Genomic DNA, 21,627 nt, shown 5'->3' with positions numbered 1-21,627 from the left:
TTGCCCCAGACTGTCTTCCTACTGGGTTGTAGTGCTGAACCGAATTGAAGTGATTAATGGGTGTTCAATTCCTAGAGACCCGCTGATTTGTGTACTAGGGTATGTGGAGGAAATACTAGCCAACAATGCGACTAAAATCGCAGTTGCACGATTATTGTTTATTGCGAGGAAATTGATTGCAAGGTATTGGATCAGAGAGGAACCTCCATCCAGATGGGATTTCATCACTCAAACGAATCATATTGTCCAGCTTGAGAAAAGTATATACACTAAGAGGAATAGGTTGGGATTTTTCCAGAAACTTTGGTAGCCATGGCTGGATGGGAATAATTGATGGTTATTTGTATGGAATATTAGACTGTAAAACATATAAGAATTGTTAATTCTGTTTTTTCTTCAGCTAACACGGACTGACTACTGTATGCCCTGATCTGGTCTCCGGGAGGGAGGGGGGTGGTGGGGAGGGGTATTTCTCTTGTTAAATCAAAATGAATATTGTCATATGAGTGGTTGTCAACTTTGATACGTTTAATAAAAATTATCTGATTAAAAAAAAATATATAGATGTGAGGAAAATGGGGGGCAACGCCACCCCCATGGCTAGAAGTCCCGGAGTCCTGCTGTCAGCAACATGCGATCAACGTGCATTTAGTCATGGTCGCATGAATTACATGACGTATACATATTGCATTGGTCAGGAAGTCCTTCCCTTCTATCATGTATATACACTTCTATCTTGAAACAGATAATCCAAGATCACTAGAAAGATATACTTATACTAGAAAATATTCCAGAATCACTGGAATCAGAAGAAGCATCCAAAATTAATCACCACAAAAAGTGACACATGTCAGATTTGAAAAATGGGGCTTAGTTAGGAGGAACAAAAAACAGGCTTGGGAAGTGGTTAAATCAGAGTATTTTGGGCACTAAATACTGCAGTCAGAAACTGTGGCTATAGACAATGACACATCTACTGAAATGATCAAACTCAACTGCCTTCATCAGTAAAAGATGAGTAACTAGTGGGGAAACCTCTCTGAGGTAATTAGAGTATGCGGCTCGGTGGCTCTTCACAATCTGAGCTATCTTAGGGACAATATTTTCTGTCAGATGAGTTTTTGAAGAAATATTAGACATCTAAAGAAAACTTTTGAAAACAGTGCAGAGCTGAGGTGTCTTAAATTTAGATCTCAGGCATTTGGCAGAGACAATCATCACCCTCCGCTTTCTCTTAGAGAACAATCTTGATATTTTTCTACAAGCGTTTTATAAAGCACATTCTATATATGCTGTCTTAGCCCATGTTCACATGCTCAGTATTTACATCAATATTTGTAAGCCCAAACCAGAAGTGGAATAATCAGAGGAAAAACTATAATAGAAACACGTCACCACTTCTGTATTTATCACCCACTCCTGGTTTTGCCTTACAGATACGGATGTAAAAACTGAACGTGCGAACGTGGACTTACTCAGACTGTTCCCACTCCTCTTTTCTCCCTACGATTAATAGTGCCGATTCCAAGAACTGGAAGTACTGTTTGCTGCTCCCTGCTCGTACTCCACCATTATCATGACAGCCAGTGATTGAGAAGAATCTGTGACTTCTCTGCAATAAGTGATTGCTACTCACCTGAGCGATTATTTGTAGGAATCCCCTCTTTACACTGTTCATCACCCCTCAAATAAGTCTCTGTAGTATTAATATGGGTCAGATCTTCACCCTGAAACAAATATTGTAAGGGTCACAGACAGATGGAGAAGTCACATCTATGATCAGCTCCAATTCTGCCATCTCCACCATTCTCATTACACAAGTATAAAACACATATAATACTGGTGGATAAAACAATACTGAGCACAAGACCTTCACAGCCATCTACACATCATAGGGGAGATCTCATGACACCTTCTCTCCATCTACCTGATGATCCTGAGGAACATTGGAAACTTCTGGTTTACAGTCCTGTGGAAGAAGAGGACGGGGACATCTCTCTGGTGTTGTCCTCTTACTGGATAGAACTGGAGGAAACACATAAAGGGACTGAAATCATTCTTTACACGCAGATAATTTCAGGCCGTGTGTATTTAGTCCTGTCTATTACCTGGTGATGTGAGGGGCTGGGGAACCTCCATCATGACGTCCTTGTACAGATCTTTGTGTCCTTCTAAATACTCCCACTCCTCCATGGAGAAATAGATGGCGACATCCTGACACCTTATAGGAACCTGACACATACAATAATACCGTCATCACCCCGATCCGTTCATAGCATTACTGTATAATGTCCCAGCATTCCCAGCAGTGTCACCTCTCCAGTCAGCAGCTCAATCATCTTGCAGGTGAGTTCTAGGATCTTCTGGTCATTGATGTCCTCATGTATCAGGATGTGAGGTGGAGGCCCCATGATTGGGCTCAGGGGCCTTCCCCATCCCTCAGACACAGGGTCCTGACTGCGCTCACTAGAGATCTTCTTCACTACTGTGTAATCCTGGTTATGGAGAGACACATTGATAAATCTCACTACAGACATTTCCAGAGTCCTCACCTCTCCAGTTCTGTCCATCTGTTATTCCCATAGATAAGAATGATGTAATATGACGTCATCAGAATCTCTCACCTCTCCAGTAAGCCGAAAGAGGATCTCTAGGGTGAGATGTAACATCCTCTCCTCCATCTTGTCTCTGTCCTTACTCATCATTGATGGGTAAATCTGAAAAATCCTCTTATACAGAAGATCTTCACTGAGAGGATCCGATATTGTAGGGACCTCATAGGGGAGAAGACGATGATGTAACAGCATAAAGAATCCTGACTAAAAAAAGTAATAATAAAATTACTGGTGATAATAAGGGGAATCATATGAAATCTATTATTAAACAGTATTCATTTTTTAACAGCTAACAAATTCTATATATTTTAGACCACACACACAACAAGCAGTTTCTTCCTCGGAGTTGGCAGCTGAATACGTTCCTCATAGACTCATCTTCCATTACGGTAATTCTCGTCTCATTTACCGACACTGGAATCGGCATTAGCAATACTGCAGGAGATATTCATTACACGTGACATGAGAAATAACTACTTCATGATGAGGACGACAAGCCGGATTGCTTACCGGTAATGCTCTTTTAGTGAGTCCCCACTAGCACCCTACTGGAGAGAGGGATCCGCCCCACAGGACCAGGAAGCCTACAGAAAATAAAAGGGGGAGGTCCGCCTCTCCTCCTCAGTTTTGATTTTAGAGTACACGGAGGACCGCCAGTATTAGGCAAATACTATTATTTTATGTTCAAACTTATTTGCTCTATATTTGTTGAAAATTTTTTAACTTATTAGTGCACACCATATTAACCTAGGGAGGGATGTGGGAGGGTGCTGTCGTGGACTCAGTAAAAGAGGATTACCTGTAAGTAATCCGGCTTTTTACTCTTCGCCACGACAGTACCCTACTGGAGATTTTCAAGAGACCATAACCTAGGGAGGGACTACCGTGCTGAGGACAGTCCTGCCAAAGTCTAGGTCAGAAGTTGATGATAGGTCAAGCCTATAGTGGTTATAGAAGGTAGAATGATCTGACCATGTTGCAGCCTTACATATAGTTTCAATTGGAACATCCCCTCTTTCGGCCCAGGAAGATGCCATAGCTCTGGTAGAATGTGCTGTAATGCCTTCCGAAGGGTTTTCATTTCTCGCGGAATAAGCCAGCTTGATAGCCTCCCTGATCCACCGGGATAAGGTGCCTTTTGTGACTCCATGCCCCACCTTATGACCCTGGAAAGATATAAACAGAGCCCTACACTGCCGCCAACTCCCGGTCCTTTCAATGTATTTTAATACTACTCTCCCAACATCTAGGGTGTGATACCTCTGTTCCTCGGAAGTGGAGGGGTTACTAAAAAAGGTGGGCAGAAGTATTTCTTGCGATCTATGAAATTTTTTTGCTACCTTGGGAAGGTAAGAGGGGTCTGGTTTTAGAATCAACTTATCCTGAAACGTCAGCAGGAAAGGTGGATCTATGGAAAGGGCTTGGATGTCACTGATCCTTCTAGCAGAAGTTAGTGCCACTTAGAGGGCCGTTATGAGTGATATGTATTTTGGGGATATCGAGCCTATTGGTACAAAAGGAGAGTCTGTTAGGGCTTGTAGGACTAAATTTTAATCCCAGGGGGAAATTCTAGGTATGTTAACGGGATTTATTTGTTCGCAGGCTGTGAAAAATCAGGACACCCATTTATTTCATGCCACATTATGGCCATAGAGGACCCCCAGTGCTGAAACGTGGACTTTTAGCGTATATACGGACAAACCTAGTTCCTTCCCTTTTTGGAGAAATTCTAAGATGGGTTGTATTGGGATTTCTGAAGCGTTGGTAGATTTATAGAATTGTAGGAATTTATTCCATAATATTAGCAAATATTTTTGTGGTGGAATGCTTTCTACTTTGAAGGAGGGTATCAATTAATACTTCTGAGAACCCCCTTAATTTTTGCATTTGTCTTTCAAATTCCAGGCAGTCAGATGGTGACTGTCCACCTGAGGGTTGAAAAAAGGTCCCTGGAAGAGCAGGTTGGGAATCGAAGGGAGGACCCAAGGATCTGGGACCGAAATGGGTTGTAGCCACGAGAACCATGGTCTCCTGTGCCAACATGGTGCTATCAGTATTATTCTCGCTCCTTCCTCTCTGATCTTCCGAATAACTTGTGGCAATAGTATTATCGGAGGGAAGGCGTATGCCAGATTGAATCGCCAAGGGGCTTGGAGAGCGTCTAGAATTTGAGGATGACCCCATAGGGATACTATCTCTTGGAAGATATGACGGTTTAGGCACCATTCCCCCTGTCGTAAAGTGTGTCGACTTAGGAAGTATGCCTGCTGGTTGTTTCCCCCTTTATGTGAAGTGCAGAAAGGGATAATAGATGTTTTTGGCTAGGTCCAAGATTTCTCCAGCGGAAGTCATCAGAGTCTCTGATCGAGTACCTCCTTGTCCGTTTAGGTATGAGACTGTTGTGGTGTTGTCGGAAATGATTCTGACATTTTTTCCTTGGCTGTGGAAGAAACTGATACAATGCATAATTTACTGCTTTTAACTCTTTAAGGTTAGAGGAATACCGAGTTTCCTCTGTATCCCAAAACCCTTGGCAAAAGCTATTTCCCATATGGGGCCCCATCTGTGAGGACTGGATTCGGTGGTTATAGTATGGGATTGTGTTATTACCCACGGAACACCATTCATCAAATGGTTAGAATCTAGTCACCACATCAAAGAAGTCAAGACATCCTCAGATAAAGTTATTTTTGCATCTAGACGACCAAGTACTCGTCTTTCCTCTTAGAGAATCTGGTGTTGCAGTGTCCGGGTATGGTATTGTGCACATTGAACTGCTGGGGTACAGGAAATAAGGGATCCCAATAATGACATTGCCTTCCTCAAGAACATGCGTGGATTATCCATCGCAGCTGGGACTTTGTGTATGATGAGGGATATCTTTACCTGAGGGAGAAGACACTTTTGGCTTGTGGAGTCTAGATGGAACCCTAAAAATGCCTGGAGGGAAAGTGGAATAAGTCTGTATTTCTTGACATTGATGATCTAGCCCAGATCCTGTAAAGATGAAACTGCATGAGGTAGGCGGTCAGCACACTGGATAGCTGAATTTCCGATGACCAAAAAGTCATCCAGGTAAGGCACAATTAAGGTCTCTTTTTGACGAAGATAAGCCATCACCTCGAGAATCACCTTGGTGAAGATTCTTGGTGCTGTAGAGAGGCTAAAGAGCATGGCTGCATACTGGAAATGACAAATCTGGCCTTCGAATGTTACCGCTACCCTGAAGTATCTTTGGTATCTGTCATGGATAGGAAGATGGTAGTAAGCATCTTTCAGATCAATGCCCCCCATCATGCAATTTGGAAAAAGGAGTTTTATGATGGATCTGATAGACTCCATTTTAAATTTATGATTATGAATGAATGAATGAATTAAGTTTTTTAAGTTTATGATTGTTCTGAATGAACCATCGGGTTTGGAAACTAGGAATAAGGGAGCATAGAATCCTCTACCTTCCTGCCCTTCAGGAACCTGGACTAAGACCTGTTTAGATAATAGGGTTTGAATTTCCACCTCAAGGGCCTTTTGTTGCATTGGCGAGTTGAGGGATGTTATAATATATGATTCGTGGGGAAAGCGAATGAATTGTAATTTAATTCCATCTCTGATTGTATTCAGGATCCACGAGCTAGCTGTTATTTTTTTCCCACTGAGAGAAGAAAAATTTTAATCTATCCCCTACTGGAGTAATTGGTTCTTCAAAAGACCCAACGCCCCAAAAGAAAGCAAATATTGAACATGTTGCCTCTGTTTGTCTTTCTTAGTGGCCCATCTTGTTGGCCTCTCTGTCTGCCTTCTCTTGCCGAATGGCCTTCTCTTAAACACTCCCCTATAAAAGGGAATAGAAGAATCAGGAAAAGCTTTCTTCCTGTGCTTTGCCTTGGTGAGTATTTCATCTAAGGTCTTTCGAAAGAGAAACTCACCCTCACATGGGATAGCACAGATTTTAGATTTTGACTGCGTGTCCCCTTTCCAGCTTTTCATCCATAAGGCCCATCTGGCATCATTTACGATACCTGCGGACCTTGCTGCCAAGCGGAGAGAATCTGCAGATGCGTCAGCCATAAAGGCTGCTGCCCCTCTAACTAAGGGAATAGCAGCCCGCAATTGCTCTCTTGAGAGTTTGTGCTCAATTTGTTGGTCCACTTGGTCAATCCAAATGAGCATTGACCTAGCAGTGCATGTACTAGCTACTGCCGGTTTAAATATGCCTGTAGTTGCCTCCCAAGACCTTTTTAAAGATGATTCCGCTTTACGGTCAAGAGGATCAGAAAGTAGGCCAGCATCTTCTACAGGTAACATAGACTGTCTAGAGGTAGAAGTGACAGCTGCGTCCACCTTAGGGACCTTAGTCCATGTAAGTAGCTCCTCGTCACTAAACGGGTATTTTCTTTTTGATGCTGAAGGGAGAAAACTTCTTTGATCCTGCTTCTCCCATTCTCTTTTTATTAAAGCTTTGACTGCCAGAATTACCGGAAGGGATCTCCTTTTTCTCTCAGCTATACCCACAAACATTATGTCCTGTGTGGTTTGAGCGCCTTTTGTCTCCTCACACCCCATAGTGTCTCTTACCCACTTCACTAAATTGTCCACACTATCCAAGGGAAAACATGATCGTCCCTCGATTTCTGATGATGGTGTTGATGATGATGAAGAGTCTGAGACTACTACTTGGTCGCTATCGGACTCTGATGAGGATATTGTTTTTTTACTTTTACTTTTTTGTGGTTTATCATGGGTCATGGCTTGTAACTCTTCCCTAATTATGGTACGCAAGTTCGTAATTGATACTGCTGCTCCCTTTGTAGTCTCAGTAACGCAGTCTTTGCAAAGCTTTTTAGGGTATGAATTTGGAAGGGGCTGGCTACATAACGCGCATTGCTTGCGTTTAGTTTTTTGTCTCTTTTTGATCTGAAGAGAGGGAGACATAGCAAAAGAAGGAGAAAAAGAGAAAAAAGGGAGGGTGTCAGCTTAAGGGCTTGTTTCCACTTGCGAGATATACGTCCGAGTCTCGCATGTGGAAACGAAGCTCTGGCGCCGGCACTTGGGAGCTGAGCGTGCGGCCGCATAGGAACACATGCAGCCGCACGCTCCGCTCCGGAGTGCCGGCACCAGAGCTTCGTTTCCACATGCGAGACTCTATCTCACAAGTGGAAACAAGCCCTAAAAGGCAGAGTTTTACACTCACCCAGTGAAGCTATCGTTACCGGATCAGAAGGCAGAGGTCCTGTTTTGGATCTGTGGTCTGCTGCGTCGCTTCTGCGACCGGTATCCGTGGATCCCCTGCTGGAGCGATCCTTGGGGGGGCTGCTGAGTCTCCTGTTGGAGGGTCCATAGTCCCTGGGGATGACATGTTGCATCGCTGGATGCAGTGCTTGTTTGATTTTTATAGAAGGCAAAATCTCCTTTTTTTTTTTTTTTTTTGGAGCCTTCTAGCAGTCCCGGGTTATTATTGCGGCTCTGTGCATGCACGGATCAGTGCTTCCCCCACCGCTGACCTTGGCCTGGGTGCCCCAGAAGTTCAATCTCCACTTTCGGGGCAGGAGCATATGTGGCAGTCGGCGCATGCCCGGCCTGGGATTCTGCACTGGACCGCATTCCGGAACACTGCCCTCACCTTACTTTGACTTCCTGTCGGCCAGGGCTCCATCACCACCGGCCACCTGTATGAATGTTTCCCGTCTACCCCGGACTGTAATTTTTTATTCTGTGAGAGCTCATATCTGATACACATAAATTTGAGGCATTTATAAAAGCAAGTTTGTAAGAACACCGCGGACAGGAGGGATTTGATGCCAAGATCTACATGTACAGTTTTATGGGTTTTTTTTTTTAAAATTCTGGATATGATTTTTGGGGGGGATTTTCAGCTTTGATTTCCCTAAAGGCCATTCCATAGTTATGGGTGTTACATTTACACAGCTTAAAATGTATAAATAAATTATAGGGAAATTTACCACATTTGTTTTTATGGTAGAAACAGAGATGTCTGAATATGTATTTTCAAACTATGTGGTGAAATTACAGTTTCTCTGAAATGGACAATAATTATGTTTAGGTTTTTTTTACTGGTTGTAGTTAAAATTAGTGATGAGTGAATATCTTCAGCTGCCTCCCTGGATCGCTCCCGGTAATCAGGTGTCTGGCACTGCAATTGCTTGTGTCGCTGCTGTGTGACAGTCACAACACATGCATGGAGAGCCTGTGTGTTGTGACTGTGACACAGGCTGATTATGGGGAGTAATCCAGGTATCCGGGTTCCTTCTGCAGATTCTTTGGTAAGTGCTATAGCTTGTCGAATAAGGAGGGAGCCGAAGATATTCGCTCATCTTTAGTTAAGATCCCATGCCATAAAATTAGATATTATTTCAGAATTATTTTTTACAGGTTTTTTATGGGCGATACTGGAATGTTCAGTTTGGATAGAATGGCCTCTAAATTACATGAAAATCACCAGAAATAAACAGGTGCTAAAATGTTACAAAATACAATTGGCATCAACAACTCTTGTGAAGAAGTGTGAGACACATGGTGCACCTTATATGCTGAATGGTAGACAGATTTATAGAGATCAAAGGAAAGCTCGGCAGAGGAGAACAGTTGTGTGTGGGGGAGTCGGGAGAGATAGACATCATCCGATGATTGTCCGGCCAACAGTGATCTCATGTGTATGGGGCCATTAGTAACGCACTGACAGGCAGGAAGAATACCCCGCACTACAGTAATACAGGGCATCACCGGAGCCATCAGAGGCTTGTATGTTGTATGATCGCACTAATGAGGGGTGTGGGGAAAAAGCTACAAAAAAGAAAAATAAATATCACATTTTTAGCAATAAATAAAATATTCTTCGTTATTGATGAGGACAGAGAGAAGACATCGTCTATATATCTGAGGTAACTGAGAGACAACATCCATTATTGTATCTGAGGCAGAAAGACAGAGGCAGAGAGCCTCCTTCATTATATCTGGGGCACAGAGAGGAGGAGTCCTGTGTTCCCCAGACACATCCAAATATATCGCCATGACAGCCGGGGCCTAACAATGGGGTCCTAGAACTGGGTCATTAAATTATAAAGAGAAAACAACAAGGTTAAAATCCAGCTACATTCACTGACGAGAAAAAGTTCTACTGCTGGGATAATCTGTCCCGACAATGTCTTCATTACATGTAAAGCTCACACCGCAGATAACAGCCCCTCATACATCTATAGCACCGTCCCCGGGGCCACATCTTCAGCCATGGGGAACAGGAGGTCAGTGCAGACCCGGGATCATCTGTATCTGCACCAGGAGTGGGAAAAGGGAGGACTTATTTATTAGGAGGAGGGTGGTGCCATATTGTGGAGGCAACTTGTACTATCGTACTGTGTGTGTGGGGGGGAGGTGTTATGATCCGGTGACCTTGGAGCAGCCTGAAAACTTTCACTGGAGTAGGTGGTAACTGTACTGACAGCAAATCCTGATCTAACACCGCAACTAGAGGTAGCCGTGGGGTGTTCCTAACAAACCCTAGACACCTCGTCACAGCCGGAGGACTAAATACCCCTAGAGATGGAAATAGGAATTCTACTTTGCCTCAGAGCAGAACCCCAAAGGATAGGCAGCCCCCCACAAATATTGGCTGTGAGTAGGAGAGGAAAGACACACACAGGCAGAAAACAGGATTTAGCACAAGAGGCCACTCTAGCTAAAATAGGAAAGGATAGGACAGAGTACTGTGCGGTCAGTATTAAAACCCTTCCAAAAATATCCACAGCAGATTATGCAAAAATTCCTCCATCTAACTAAAGACGTGGAACGTATATCTGCAACTCCAGAGAGTCCTACACTCAGAGCAGGAATACAATCAAAAAACAAGCACACAGCATGTGTGCCATAGAAAAAGAAACAGACACTTATCTTCGCTGAATTGGCAGCTAAGCAGGAGAAACCAGACAGAGGTCCAACCCCTCCCAAGAACCATTGGCAACTGGCAAGGACTAATGAATCCTGCAAACCTAAATATCCCAGTCAGAATTGCAATCAGCAGATACACCTGTCCAGGACTGCAGCCCAGGGACAACTGCATTACCACCTACAACCACCGGAGGGAGCCCAAAAACAGAATTCACAACAGTACCCCCCTTGAGGAGGGGTCACCGAACCCTCACCAGAGCCCCCAGGCCGATGAGGATGAGCCAGATGAAAGGCACAAACCAAATCAGCGGCATGGACATCAGAGGCAAAAACCCAAGAATTATCCTCCTGGCCATAACCCTTCCATTTGACAAGGTACTGAAGCCTCCGCCTCGAAAAACGGGAATCCAAAATCTTCTCAACAACATATTCCAACTCCCCATCAACCAACACAGGGGCCGGAGGATCAACAGAGGGAACAACGGGCTCCACATATTTCCGCAATAAAGATCTATGGATGACATTATGGATCGCAAAAGAGGCCGGAAGCGCCAGTCGAAAAGACACCGGATTAATAATCTCAGAAATCCTGTAAGGACCAATAAACCGAGGCTTAAACTTAGGAGAAGAAACCTTCATAGGAACATGACGGGAAGACAACCAGACCAGATCCCCAACCCGCAGCCGGGAACCAACACACCGACGACGGTTAGCAAAACGTTGAGCCTCCTCTTGAGACAACACCAAATTGTCCACCACATGAGCCCAAATCTGCTGCAACCTGTCAACCACAGAATCCACACCAGGACAGTCAGAAGGCTCAACCTGCCCAGAAGAAAAACGATGATGAAAACCAAAATTACAAAAGAAAGGTGAAACCAAAGTAGCCGAACTAGCCCGATTATTAAGGGCAAACTCGGCCAATGGCAAGAAAGCCACCCAATCATCCTGATCAGCAGACACAAAGCATCTCAAATAAGTCTCCAAAGTCTGATTAGTTCGCTCGGTCTGACCATTTGTCTGAGGATCAAACGCAGAAGAAAAAGACAAATCAATGCCCAGCCTAGCACAAAAGGCCCGCCAAAACCTAGAAACAAACTGGGAACCTCTGTCGGACACAATATTCTCCGGAATACCATGCAAACGGACCACATGCTGAAAAAACAACGGAACCAAAACCGAAGAGGAAGGCAATTTAGGCAAAGGCACCAAATGAACCATCTTAGAGAACCGGTCACAAACAACCCAGATAACCGACATCCTCTGGGAAACCGGAAGATCAGAAATAAAATCCATAGAAATATGCGTCCAGGGCCTCTCAGGGACCGGCAATGGCAAAAGCAACCCACTAGCACGGGAACAACAAGGCTTGGCCCGCGCACAAGTCCCACAGGACTGCACAAAAGAACGCACATCACGCGACAAAGAAGGCCACCAAAAGGACCTACCAACCAAGTCTCTGGTACCAAAAATGCCAGGATGACCAGCCAACACGGAACAGTGAACCTCAGAAATCACTCTTCTAGTCCATCTGTCAGGAACAAACAGTTTCCCCACAGGACAGCGGTCAGGTTTGTCAGCCTGAAATTCCTGAAGAACCCGTCGTATGTCAGGGGAAATGGCAGAAAGCACCACCCCTTCTTTCAGAATACCGACCGGTTCGAAGACCTCAGGAGAATCAGGCAAAAAACTCCTAGAGAGGGCATCAGCCTTAATGTTCTTAGAACCCGGAAGGTACGAGACCACGAAATCAAAACGGGAAAAAAACAAGGACCATCGAGCCTATCTAGGATTCAGCCGTTTGGCAGACTCGAGGTAAATCAAATTCTTATGATCGGTCAAGACCACAATACGGTGCTTAGCTCCCTCAAGCCAATGTCGCCACTCCTCAAACGCCCACTTCATAGCCAACAACTCCCGTTTGCCGACATCATAATTGCATTCAGCAGGCGAAAACTTACGAGAAAAGAAGGCACACGGTTTCATTAAGGAACCAACAGGATCCCTCTGAGACAAAACGGCCCCTGCCCCAATCTCAGAAGCATCAACCTCAACCTGAAACGGAAGAGAAACATCCAGTTGGCGCAACACCGGAGCAGAAGTAAATCGACGTTTAAGCTCCTGAAAGGCAGAGACAGCCGCAGAGGACCAATTCGCCACATCAGCGCCTTTCTTCGTCAAATCGGTCAAGGGTTTAACCACGCTGGAAAAATTAGCAATGAAACGGCGATAAAAATTAGCAAAACCCAAAAATTTCTGAAGGCTCTTCACGGATGTGGGCTGAATCCAATCATGAATGGCCTGAACCTTAACCGGATCCATCTCTATAGACGAGGGAGAAAAAATGAAGCCCAAAAAAGAAACCTTATGCACCCCAAAGAGACACTTAGACCCTTTCACAAACAGGGCATTGTCACGAAGGATCTGAAATACCATCCTGACCTGTTCCACATGGGACTCCCAATCATCGGAAAAAATCAAAATATAGTTCAAATATACAATCAAGAACTTATCAATATAAGTCCGGAAGATATCATGCATGAAGGACTGAAAAACAGATGGAGCATTAGAGAGTCCGAATGGCATCACAAGGTATTCAAAATGGCCTTCGGGAGTGTTAAACGCAGTTTTCCATTCATCACCCTGCTTAATACGAACAAAATTATATGCCCCCCGAAGGTCAATCTTTGTAAACCAACTAGCTCCCTTAATCCTAGCAAACAAATCGGTAAGCAAAGGCAAAGGGTATTGAAACTTGACCGTGATTTTATTCAAGAGGCGATAATCAATACAGGGTCTCAAGGAGCCATCTTTTATAGCAACAAAAAAGAATCCCGCTCCCAATGGTGAAGAAGATGGCCGAATATGCCCTTTCTCCAAAGACTCCTTAATATAGCTCCGCATGGCGGTATGTTCAGGCACAGACAGGTTGAAAAGTCGACCCTTAGGAAACTTACAGCCTGGAATCAAGTCAATCGCACAATCGCAGTCCCTGTGCGGTGGAAGGAAACTGGACTTGGGCTCATCGAATACATCCTGAAAATCAGACAAAAACTCTGGAATTTCAGAAGAGGAAGAAGAGGAGATTGACATCAAAGGAACATCATTATGAAACCCCTGACAACCCCAACTAGTCACAGACATGGACTTCCAATCCAACACAGGATTATGTACCTGCAACCACGGAAAACCCAGCACGATAGCATCATGCAAATTATGCAACACCAGAAATCGACAATCTTCCTGATGGGCTGGCGCCATGCGCATGGTCACCTGTGTCCAAAACTGGGGCTTATTTTTAGCCAAGGGTGTAGCATCAATGTCCCTTAAAGGAATAGGGTTCTGCAAAGGCTGCAAGGGAAAACCACAACGCCTGGTATGAGATAACAGGCGAAATCTCATAGCAGCACTGGACCTAGACAGTTTGAAGCACATCACTTGCCTGATGGTTGTCCAGAATTTGGTTGTGCAGAGCTTCCTGAAAAATTATCTTGAGATGTCAGAGCTGCTGCAGAAAGTGCAGTCCATCTGTGTGAGCATTCAGCATTTTCATCCTGTAGCTTGTCTGTCTGTGCTGCAGCACCACTTCTGCCTATCCTTTCTCCGACTCATATGCAATGTTCCAACGAGGTGGAACTCCACTTTGCAAATGGTGGAGAGACTGTCCCACTTCTATGCCTCCTTGAAAAACCGCTCTAGGCGATAATGGACAAGGTGGTGGTACAGAAGAAGAAGAGGAACAGGGACCATTCTCATCGTTATCAGGCAAGTCATCACACTGTGCTCGGAGATTGGGTTCCTGTACCAACAGCGACCAGGTTTACAACTCTCTAGCCAGGGGAGAGTTTTGGAGGAGGAACCGTGTTCATGGCAGGGCAGCACTCAAAGCAGCTCACGGACATCACAGGCTCTCACCGAGGACAGCTTTTCATCGTCTGGGCAGCCAAGAACATTGACCGCAGAGTTGTAAGGATTGCTATTAGTGCTAATTACTAGGAGGCTATCCAGCTGGATCCACGCTACAAGGACAACATACCATTCTTGCGTAACTGAAGCAGGATCGGAAAATGCGGGAATACAAGCGCACGCCTGTAGTTCTTTGGAAGAACAAAACAAAAGAGGAGGAGGAAGTTGCGAATACAACTGGGCCACTGGCACCACCAAGGAAGGAGGGTTAGCCTGGGCAAAACGTGGAAAACCTTCCTCAGAACGCTACAACATCCAGCATAACCATCTGATACATTCATTATTAGTAGGATGCAGCATTTCAACAACATGGTGGAAGAGTATGTGACCACATGTCTACACGTACTGAGTGATGGGTCTACCCCATTTAACTTCTGTGTCTCCAATCTGGTCACATGACCTGAGTTTGCCCTTTACGCCATGGAGGTGCTGGCCTGCCTTGCGGAAAGTGTACCATCGGAACGTGTGTGTAGCATGGCAGAAGGTGTGATCACAGAAAGGCGCATCCGCCTGTCCACAGCCAACATGGGCAAAGAGTGGATTCCCCAGGACATGTCGGTACCTTTGGCTGAACAGAGAAGTATACCAGCTGCACCAACCCATTGCTATACTCCACCACAGCTTGTTTGTTTTATTTGCCGTTCCCAATGTTTCAGGCATCCCCAAATTGAAATATAAGAAAAAAAGCACAACAAGAGGCTGTTTTGCAGAATACACCCCAGAGGCTGTTTTGATGAGTACACCCACAAAGGCTTTTTCACAGAGTACAAACACAGAACCTAATACTATCTCTTACTCGAGTTGAGTCCTGTCGCTGCGCTAATTAGAGCAGAATGGCGGTACCACAGGCTCAGTTACGTGGTGCGTCGGCCAATTACAGCCATGCCAATACTTTTTTCAGAATCCGAACATCAACACCGGACACGGTAGAAACCCTTAACTTTACAGTTTGGATTCGCTCATCTCTACTCAATTCCTTCAGATGATACTGACATTTGAGTAGGAATACAACAAGATGGGGCAAAGAAAAAACTTGATTGTGATTTGGATTGGAAAAAGATTGGCACATGAGGCCTTCTCACATGACGTTAGTGTACACACGGATGGTAAAGTGGAAGTGCATTAAATCATTAAATCAATTAATTTTGCCTTCTTTTGGGAATTTTTGTTTACTCAGAACAAATCTGAATCTGTCAAAGAAACCAGCATGCTGTCCTGTGACTAAAAGGAACACTTATTTCCAGCATGCAATACCCATATGAGACAACACGAAACAACAAGATGACAAAACAGCAAGAACTTGACTTGGCCTCAGAAAAAGTGTTTTTTGGGCACAGCAGTCCCACAGGCACAGGTGCAGAGTACACAAAGGCTTTTTGACACAACAGAAGGAAAAAAAAAGGGAAAGCGGAACTTTCAGTGGCTTAGTAAAACAATAAAAATACAAATAGGGTTAAAAAAAACTGATGGAATCCTGGCGTCCAGAACACCCTTAATCATGTTACTACTAATAATAATAGTTGTAATTACCATGATTAAGGGCGCCCTGAACACCAGAAATGCGTCAGGTTTTCTTTAACCCTATTTGTCTCTTTTATGGCTTGTTAAATAAAATTCTTATGTAGGTCCGGTCCTTCTCCTCCGCGGATGCCCCGCCGTACTTCTTGTGCCCGGTCCACTCACCACTCTGATACCTCGGGTCCGGCACTCCTGCACTTTCCCTCGCGGGTTCGCCGACTCCCCGGGGCTTCTGTCCTTGGTCCCATGCTTCCCTTGTCTGCTGGTGCTTCCTGCGTATGCCCCGCATGTCTATTGGTTCGGCTCTAAGGGCGCACGCTCCCGGTCTTTTAATCCCTTAATCCCATATGACATACTATCCCGTCGAGGTGACCTGGGACTTAATTCCCAATGACGAAAAAGTACGTCATATGCGATCGGCCGCGCTCACGGGGGGAGCTCTCCAAAAGTGGAGACGCAAAAACTATTTTTTGCAATAAAAAGCATCTTTAGTGTGTGACGGCTGCCCATCATAAAAATCAGCTAAAAAAAAACGCTACAAGTAGTAAATCAAACCCCCCTTCATCAGCCCCTTAGTTAGGGACAAATAATAAAATTAAAAAATTTATTTATTTCCATTTTCCTATTAGGGTTAGGGCTAGGATTAGGGCTAGGGTTAGGGCTTCAGTTAGAATTGGGGGTTTCCACTTTTTAGGCACATCAGGGGCTCTCCAAACGCGACATGGCGTCCGATCTCAATTCCACCCAATTCTGCGTTGAAAAAGTAAGACAGTGCTCATTCCCTTCCGAGCTCTCCCGTGCGCCCAAACAGGGGTTTACCCCAACATATGGGGTATCAGCGTACTCAGGACAAATTGGACAACAACTTTAGGGGTCCAATTTCAACTGCTACCCTTGGGAAAATACAAAGCTGGGGGCTAAAAAATAATTTTTGTGGAAAAAAAAAAGATTTTTTATTTTCACGGCTCTGCGTTATAAACTGTAGTGAAACACTTGGGGGTTCAAAGTTCTCACAACACATCTAGATAAGTTCCTTGGGGGGTCTAGTTTTCTGTATGGTGTCACTTGTGGGGGGTTTCTACTGTTTAGGTACATTAGGGGCTCTGCAAACGCAATGTGACGCCTGCAGACCATTCCATCTAAGTCTGCATTCCAAATGGCGCTCCTTCCCTTCCGAGCTCTGCCATGCACCCAAACGGTGGTTCCCCCCCACATATGGGGGTATCAGCGTACTCAGGACAAATTGGACAACAACTTTTGGGGTCCAATTTCTCCTGTTACCCTTGAGAAAATACAAAACTGGGGGCTAAAAAATAATTTTTGTGGGAAAAGCATTAAGCTACTTACTGGTAGCGGCATTTCTCGGAGGCCCATGACAGCACGACGAGCACGACGAGAGGGGGGATCCGCCCATTAGGAACAGGAAACCTACAGATACAAAAGGGCGGTACCTCTCCCTTGCCTCAGTTGTATTTCAGAGTCTTGAGAGGACTACCGCGGTTAGTGGTACACAAAAATATACACTATATACAGATTATATACAAAATATCAGACATCTATTGGGACTGGTATCGTATTGTGAAATATATACATTTATAGGAAGTGCAACCCCCAGTGAATAGGGAGGGAACTAAGGGTGCTGTCATGGGCCTCCGAGAAATGCAGCTACCAGTAAGTAGCTTAATGCTTTACTCGGACTCCCATGACAGCACGACGAGAGAATTACAGAGATATAAGCTTCCTTAGGGAGGGACTATGGCCTGTAGCACCCTTAACCCGAATGTGAGATCAGAGGAAGCCCCCAAATCCAACCTATAGTGCTTAAAAAAGGTGGACGGGGATGACCATGTGGCCGCCTTACATATCTGGTCGATTGATACTCCAGACTTTTCCGCCCAGGATGTAGCCATGGCCCTGGTGGAATGCGCCCTCAGATTCTGCGGAGCCGGACCTCCACCTGCAGTGTAAGCCAAAGAGATAGCCTCCCTAATCCACTTTGCTAGTGTGTACTTTGATACCCTAAGTCCCTTTCTAGGGTTTTGGAAAGATAAGAACAACGCATCATCTTTCTTCCATGTGTCAGTAATAGAGATGTATTCTAGCAGGCATCTCCTAACATCTAATGTATGGAGTAGTTCTTCTTTAGGGTTGGAGGGATTGGGAAGGAAGGATGGTAAAACTATCTCCTGTGTCCTGTGAAACCGTGATGACACTTTTGGTAAATAGGCTGGGTCCGGTCTGAGGATTACTCTGTCTGGTAGAAACTCTGTATAAGGGGATACCCTGGAGAGTGCTTGTATGTCCCCAACTCTACGGGCAGATGTAATTGCCACAAGAAAAGCTGTCTTAAGAGAGAGGGCCTTAATTGAAGCTGATTGTAAAGGTTCAAACGGCTCTCTAGTCAATGCTGACAGTACTAGGTTGAGATCCCAAGGCATAGATCTATCTTTATGTATGGGTCTAGATCTAATAGATGCTTTAATGAACCTCGAGATCCAATAATTATTGGCGATGTTACATGAAAATAGAGCCCCTAGGGCCGAGACCTGTACCCTTAGAGTACTAGTGGATAGATCTAGCTCTAAGCCTTTTTGCAGAAATTCTAAGATTTGTTTTATAGGTAATCCCTCTTCTAAATTAAAATCAGAAGAGGCCAGAAATTTCCGCCAGGTTCTAGCGTAAATTGTTGTGGTTATTTGCTTTCTACTTTTCATAAGGGTCTCAATTAGACTTGGGGAGAACCCTTTGCTTTTTAGCAACGCCCTTTCAAAATCCATGCCGTTAAATGGAGATTCTTTACTTGAGGATGACTGATCGGACCCTGGTAGAGCAGATCTGGAATGTCCGGAAGTACCCAGGGGTCCTCCACTGACATGATCCTGAGCCAAGTGAACCAGGCCCTTCTGGGCCAGAATGGGGCAATCAATATAACCCTGGCCCGATCTTCTCTTATCTTCCTAACTACTAGGGGTAACAGGCCTAGTGGAGGAAATGCATATGCCAGTTGAAAATCCCATTTGATTAGAAAAGCATCTACCGTCAGAGGATTTTCCCTGGGATTTAGGGAACAAAATCTTGTTGTCTTCCGGTTGTCCCTGGTAGCAAATAAATCTACTTCTGGATGTCCCCATTTGTGGACGATCTGATCGAACACGCAATTGTTTAGGGACCACTCCCCTTGTCTCAAGGTGTTGCGGCTTAGAAAGTCCGCTTTGATGTTTACTTTTCCTCTTATGTGTAGAGCGGTTAGGGATAAGAAGTGATTTTCTGCTGTCTGGAACAGACGATCCGCCACTCTCATCAGTGACTCGGAATGAGTTCCACCCTGATGATTTATGTATGCGACTGCCACCTGGTTGTCCGATAGGATCTTGACATGATGACCCTGCAGATATACGAGGAATTTTTTCACTGAAAGCTCTACTGCCATTAACTCTTTCTGGTTGGAGGAGGCTGATGTTAGGGGAGGGGACCATAGACCCTGAACCATCATGTCATCCATGTGTGCTCCCCAACCCGAAGGGCTAGCATCTGTTGTTACAACACGTGTTACCTGTGACACCCAGGGAACTCCCGCTGATAAGTTTTCACTGTCTAGACACCACCTAAGAGATGTGAGTGCTTTTGGACCTAAGGTAATCTGATTCTGCAGGGACCCCTGTAAGATTCTATCATTAACCAGCACCTCGGATTGTAACGATCTGGTGTGGAACTGGGCCCAACGGACGGCGGGAATGCAAGAGGTTAAAGAACCCAATAGTGACATAGCCTGTCTAAGGGTCATGGATGGCTTATCAATTGCCCTAGACACCTGTTGCTGGATATGTAACAACTTGTCGGGTGGAAGACAACACTGTTGGGATTCTGAGTTTAACAATAGTCCCAAAAATCTTTGTATTTTCTGGGGCTGTAAACGAGATTTTTCGTAATTTACGATCCACCCCAGATGCTCAAGTTTGGATGTGGCTGTCTCTAGCTGAGAACGGCAATGGTCTGCAGAGCTCCCTACTATAAGAAAGTCATCCAAGTAGGGAATAATTAGGATGTCAGACTCTCATAAGTGTGCCATGACTTCGGCCACTAACTTTGTAAACACCCTAGGAGCTGCCGATAAGCCGAAGGGAAGAGCTCTGAACTGGAAATGGCGAATCTGGCCCCCCATTGACACAGCTACTCTCAGGAATCTCTGGAAGTGTTCATGTATTGGAACATGATAGTATGCATCTTTTAGATCTACAACTACCATGAAACAGTGATTAAACAACATTTTTATTGCTGAATTGATTGTTTCCATTTTAAATGATTCATTGACCAGGAACTCATTAAGACATTTGAGATTAATGATCGTTCTAAAAGATCCGTCTGGTTTCTTAATCAGAAAAAGAGGAGAATAAAATCCCCTTCCTCTTTCTGATTCCGGAATTTCAATCAGCACGTTCTTGGAACATAAGTTGATAACCTCTGCTTCCAGGGCTGCTTGCTCAAGGGGGGAGGAACGTAAAGGGGTTCATTTAAATTTTTCAGGAGGCCAGTGATTGAAGTCCAGTTTTAGACCTTCAGTAATGATGCCTCTGACCCATTTACTGTTTGTAATGTCAAGCCAAGCTGAAGAGAATGCTGACAGTCTACCCCCCACATGGATCGCTAGTCATTGGTCCGGTTTTTTCTGATCCTTTGAGGAACGGCGAAACATATATCCCGTACCTCTACCGCGTCTGTCTTCCCATCTGAAACTTTCTCTAGTGGGAGAGGACCCGCGTTTCATCCCGCGACCAAATGTCCTTCGATTGAACGGCCGGCGGTAAGATGAATATAGATTGGGGAATTTCTTTTTGTCATCCCCTGCTTTTTCCAACAACTCGTCCAGAGTTGGACCGAAGAGGTATTGTCCTTCACACGGAATGGCGCAGAGCTTGGTTCTAGACTGAATGTCACCTGACCAGCATTTCAGCCACAAGGCCCTGCGAGCCGCGTTGGATAGTCCTGCCGCTCTAGCCGCCATTCTGACAGAGTCCACCGATGCGTCCGATATGAAGGCTGCAGCATTCTGGATGGTCGGTAGAGCCTTCAGAATAGTGTCCCTGGATGCACCGTCCTTAAGCTGAGACTCTAACTGATCTAGCCAGACCATTAATGATCTGGCCGTACATGTTGCCGCCACAGCAGGTCTGAGAGATCCAGCCGCCATCTCCCAGGTACCTTTAAGGAATATATCTGCTTTTCTGTCCAGAGGATCCTTGAGGGTCCCCATATCCTCAAAGGGTAATGAGGCTTTCTTTGACGCCTTTGCAACAGCCGCGTCCAATTTAGGAGCTTTATCCCATGTATCCACAACCGGATCGTCAAAGGGATACCTGCGTTTTAATGCTGGTGGTAAGGCCCCCTTTTTTTCTGGTTTCTTCCATTCTCTAAGGATCAAGTCCTGAATCTTTTCGTTTACCGGGAAAGATCTATGTTTTTTACGATCAAGTCCGCTAAACATCATCTCCTGTTTCGAGGGTTGTGATTTAGGTTCCTCTATACCCATGGTGCCTCTAACTGATTTGACAACTTTGTCGATTTTATCCAAGGGTAGACAGAATCGTCGTGACTCCTCATCTGATGAAGAGGACTGGAGAGATAGGAA

General features: G+C 44.8%; 1 protein-coding gene across 1 annotated transcript in view; it reads right to left on the bottom strand.

Annotated features, from left to right (window-relative positions):
* The window catches only part of LOC138663808 (zinc finger protein 665-like), an 88,673-nt gene that overhangs the window by 46,475 nt on the left and 20,571 nt on the right, over positions 1-21,627 (bottom strand). The window contains exons 6-10 of the mRNA XM_069750148.1: positions 2,625-2,819; positions 2,316-2,495; positions 2,109-2,232; positions 1,928-2,025; positions 1,637-1,727 (exon numbers count right to left, since the gene is read on the bottom strand). Of these exons, the coding sequence (XP_069606249.1) occupies positions 1,637-1,727; positions 1,928-2,025; positions 2,109-2,232; positions 2,316-2,495; positions 2,625-2,819 (688 nt within the window). The remainder of the gene's footprint in view (positions 1-1,636; positions 1,728-1,927; positions 2,026-2,108; positions 2,233-2,315; positions 2,496-2,624; positions 2,820-21,627) is intronic.

Source organism: Ranitomeya imitator, chromosome 2 (genome assembly GCF_032444005.1).
Source record: "Ranitomeya imitator isolate aRanImi1 chromosome 2, aRanImi1.pri, whole genome shotgun sequence".
NCBI lineage: Eukaryota > Metazoa > Chordata > Amphibia > Anura > Dendrobatidae > Ranitomeya > Ranitomeya imitator.
Note: the sequence above shows the minus strand (reverse complement) of the source record. Positions and strands in the feature narration are given on the sequence as shown.